Genomic DNA, 3,945 nt, shown 5'->3' with positions numbered 1-3,945 from the left:
TCTGGATAAGAGCGTCTGCTAAACGACGTAAATGTGCCCTTGAGCAAGGCACTTAACCCTAATTGCTCCTGTAAGTCGCTCTGGATAAGAGCGTCTGCTAAATGACTAAAATGTAAAATGTAAATGTACTGTAATACCACCAAGGAAATGTTTTCCCTTGTGCTGGGGTGATGCTTCCATCTGGTGGTGAAAGATGGATATTACTTTTGTGAGTGTACTATGCAGTTGCTCCGCATGTCTGGTCTGTGTGTGAGTCCTTGTGTGCGTGTCAAATCAAATCAAATTGAATTTGTCACATGCGCCGCCGAATACAACAGGTGTAGACCTTACCGTGAAATGCTTACTTACAAGCCCTTAACCAACAATGCAGTTCAAGAAATAGAGTTAAGAAGATATTTACTAAAAAAATGAAAGTAAAAAAAGTAACACTAAAATAACAATACCGAGGCTATATACAGGGGGTACTGGTACCGAGTCAATGTGTGGGGGTACAGGTTAGTCGTGGTCATTTGTACATGTAGGTAGGGGTAAAGTGACTGCATAAATAATAAACAGCGAGTAGCAGCAGTGTAAAGCAGTGTGTGTGTGTGTGTGGGGGGGGGGGTCAATGTAAATAGTTTGGGTGGCCATTTGATTAATTGTTCAGCAGTCTTATGGCTTGGGGGTAGAAGCTGTTAAGGAGCCTTTTGAACCTATACTTAGCGCTCCGGTACCGCTTGCTGTGCGGTAGCAGAGAGAACAGTATATGACTTGGGTGACTGGAGTCTCTGACACCGCCTAGTATATAGGTCCTGGATGGCAGGGTGCTTGGCCCCAGTGATGTACTGGGCCGTACGCACTACCCTCTATAGTGCCTCACGGTCGGATGCTGAGCAGTTGCCATACCAGGCGGGGATGCAACCGGCCAGGATGCTCTCGATGGTGCAGCTGTAGAACCTTTTCAGGATCTGGGGACCCATGCCAAATCTTTTCAGTCTCCTGAGGGGGAAAAGGTGTTGTCGTGCCCTCTTCACGACTGTCTTGGTGTGTTTGGACCACGATAGTTTGTTGGTGATGTGGACACCAAGGAACTTGAAACTCTCGACCCTCTCCACTACAGCCCCGTCGATGTGAATGGGGGCGTGTTTGGCCCTCCTTTTCCTGTAGTCCACGATCATTTCCTTTGTCTTGCTCACATTGAGGGAGAGGTTGTTGTCCTGGCACCACACTGCCAGGTCTCTGACCTCCTCCCTATAGGCTGTCTCATTGTTGTCGGTGATCAGGCCTATCACTGTTGTGTCGTGAGCAAACTTAATGATGGTGTTGGAGTCTTGCTTGACCATGCAGTCATGGGTAAACAGGGAGTACAGGAGGGGACTAAGCACACACCTCTGAGGGGCCCCCGTGTTGAGGATCAGCGTGGCAAATGTGTTGTTGCCTACCCTTACCACATGGGGGCGGCCCGTCAGGAAGTCCAGGATCCAGTTGCAGAGGGAGGTGTTTAGTCCCAGGATCCTTAGCTTAGTGATGAGCTTTGTGGGCACTATGATGTTGAACGCTGAGCTGTAGTCAATGAACAGCATTCTCACATAGGTGTTCCTTTTGTCCAGGTGTGAAAGGGCAGTGTGGAGCGCAATAGAGATTGAATCATCTGTGGATCTGTTGGGGCGGTATGCGAATTGAAGAGAGTCTAGGGTTTCCGGGATGATGGTGTTGATGTGAGCCATGACCAGCCTTTCAAAGCACTTCATTGCTACCGACGTGAGTGCTACAGGTCGGTAGTCATTTAGGCAGGTTACCTTCGCTTTCTTGGGCACAGGGACTATGGTGGTCTACTTGAAACATGTAGGTATTACAGACTCTGTCAGGGAGAGGTTGAAAATGTCAGTGAAGACACTGTGTGTGTGTGTGTGTGTGTGTGTGTGTGTGTGTGTGCATGTTTGTGTGTGTGGTATTGATGATTTCTAGATGTCTTATTGATTAGCTGAATCAGGAGTTTAAGCATTACACCAGGGCAGAAGATCAACACATCCTTAATATCTTAAAGGAAAAATCCACCCAAAACCACTAATTCCTTTAATTTACAGTGTTGAATAACACTAATATGTGAGAATAATATTTTTTGTGAACAAAAGTTTCATTTTGGCGTTATAATAAGGTTGGTAACAACATTGTTGTGGAAATATGTTGCAGCTCAAGTCGAATACAAAATCCACAATGCAATGCTCTCTCTAGGGGCTGGGTAGCAAGCTAGCAAACGTAGCTTCGCACAATAATACCAAAGACAATATCAGCATGTAAAGTAGCTAGTTAGCTGTAAAAATCGCCTGAACAAACTGCACTATCAATTTAGGAGTCTACAATCTCACCATGTTCAACCTGCAGATCGATGTTTCTCACAGAGTGTAGTCTGACATTCGCAACGGCAGATATACTTTTAAAGAGATGGGAAACGTTGCCCAAACTAAGTCAATAGACTCCCATTCAAGGAGTGCATCATTAGAAATATTTTCCGAGATGTGAATTAATTAGCTTGTTATCTGTAATATCGTATAGGTTTGAAATCGTGACATAGCGTATTTTCCGTCACGACATTACGTATTTTGCGTGACGACAGGCTTAGCAACTGCGTGATTCAGCATGACAACGCGAACGCGATTGGTCGACAGTCTACTGGATGGGGCGTTATACGTTCCTTCATTCAATGGATTCCTATCTCCTTTCTATAATATCTCTGGCAACAGCACCATGCAATGCACCCTGGACTAAAGAGGCAGACAAATAGGAAAATGTGCTAGACCCTCTGTTAAATTACAAATTTCTCGAGGTAGGAATATCACTCAAATATGATCAATGGCTCATTCGAGAGAAGACATCCTCCCGAGTTATGACATCGGCCACTATTGAAATTGGACATGTGTGATAGACTTTTTCGTGATCTAAAAGTCGTATTCCTATTAATTTCCAGTGTAGTGAGAGAGACTTTATCACAGTGCTACCTCATACTGGCTGGATTTCTGCCTGCTTGAACCCCAATAACTCAGATACACATGAAAACAGAGAAATGCACAAAAACAATATAACGTTCAAAATGGGTTAACCTTTCCTTTAAGAACCAGGACCATAACAACATAAGGCACCACAAGGAAGAAAAAGGTCTGAAACAGATATCATTGCCCAATACGAAACGCTCATTTTCGTATTTTTTCTCTAATGAATATGCCCCTGGATGAGTAATAAACTACATGTTATCTGTGTATCTAGCAAGAAAACCACTAGACTCATCCACTTCCTGTTTCTCAGCTCTCTCATCTCTATCTCCGCTCACAGCTGCTGACCTTTGGTGACCTTTGACAGCCTGATCATGATACCTACCCACCCTTTGACCTTCCTGACCCTGGGCCTGGTCCTAACTCAGAGGTGAGAAGTTAGGGGTCAGAGGTCAGGGAGAGTTGAATACACAGTGGTTCTCATATTGTTACTAATTTCACAGTTACTAATTTTACAGATGGCTAGCTCATATTCCACACCTCTCTGCTTCTCTCTCTCTCTCTCTCTCTCTCTCTCTCTCTCTCTCTCTCTCTCTCTCTCTCTCTCTCTCTCTCTCTCTCTCTCTCTCTCTCTCTCTCTCTCTCTCTCTCTCTCTCTCTCTCTCACTCTCTCCCCCTCTCTCTCTCTGTCCCCCCCCCCCTCCCCCCTCTCTCCATCTATCTCTCCTACAGTGGATGTATGCTCCGTGGGGGTCACGACTGGGGAGACTGGAATGGCTCCCAGCTGCATCCCACCATCCAGAAACTAATGAAGGGATATAACCGCTACCTGAGGCCCAACTTCAATGGTGAGGAGAGTTAACACACACACACACACACACACACACACACACACACATACACACAAACTGATGACGGTCTCTCTCTCTCTCTCTCCTCCCCATCACCAGACGGCCCTGTTGAGATTGGGATTAGT

General features: G+C 45.5%; 1 protein-coding gene across 1 annotated transcript in view; it reads left to right on the top strand.

Annotated features, from left to right (window-relative positions):
* The first annotated feature begins 3,343 nt into the window (after positions 1–3,343).
* LOC121586108 (gamma-aminobutyric acid type A receptor subunit pi) overlaps positions 3,344–3,945 on the top strand; it is a 6,060-nt gene continuing 5,458 nt past the window's right edge. The window contains exons 1-3 of the mRNA XM_041902600.1: positions 3,344–3,399; positions 3,702–3,817; positions 3,920–3,945. The exon at positions 3,920–3,945 is cut by the window's right edge and continues 42 nt beyond it. Coding sequence (XP_041758534.1) covers positions 3,344–3,399; positions 3,702–3,817; positions 3,920–3,945 — 198 coding nt within the window. The remainder of the gene's footprint in view (positions 3,400–3,701; positions 3,818–3,919) is intronic.

The sequence above is a fragment of the Coregonus clupeaformis genome, chromosome 2 (genome assembly GCF_020615455.1).
Source record: "Coregonus clupeaformis isolate EN_2021a chromosome 2, ASM2061545v1, whole genome shotgun sequence".
In the NCBI taxonomy this organism is placed as follows: Eukaryota; Metazoa; Chordata; class Actinopteri; order Salmoniformes; family Salmonidae; genus Coregonus; species Coregonus clupeaformis.
The sequence above is the reverse complement of the archived record's forward strand: the minus strand, read 5'-3'. Positions and strand labels throughout refer to the sequence as shown.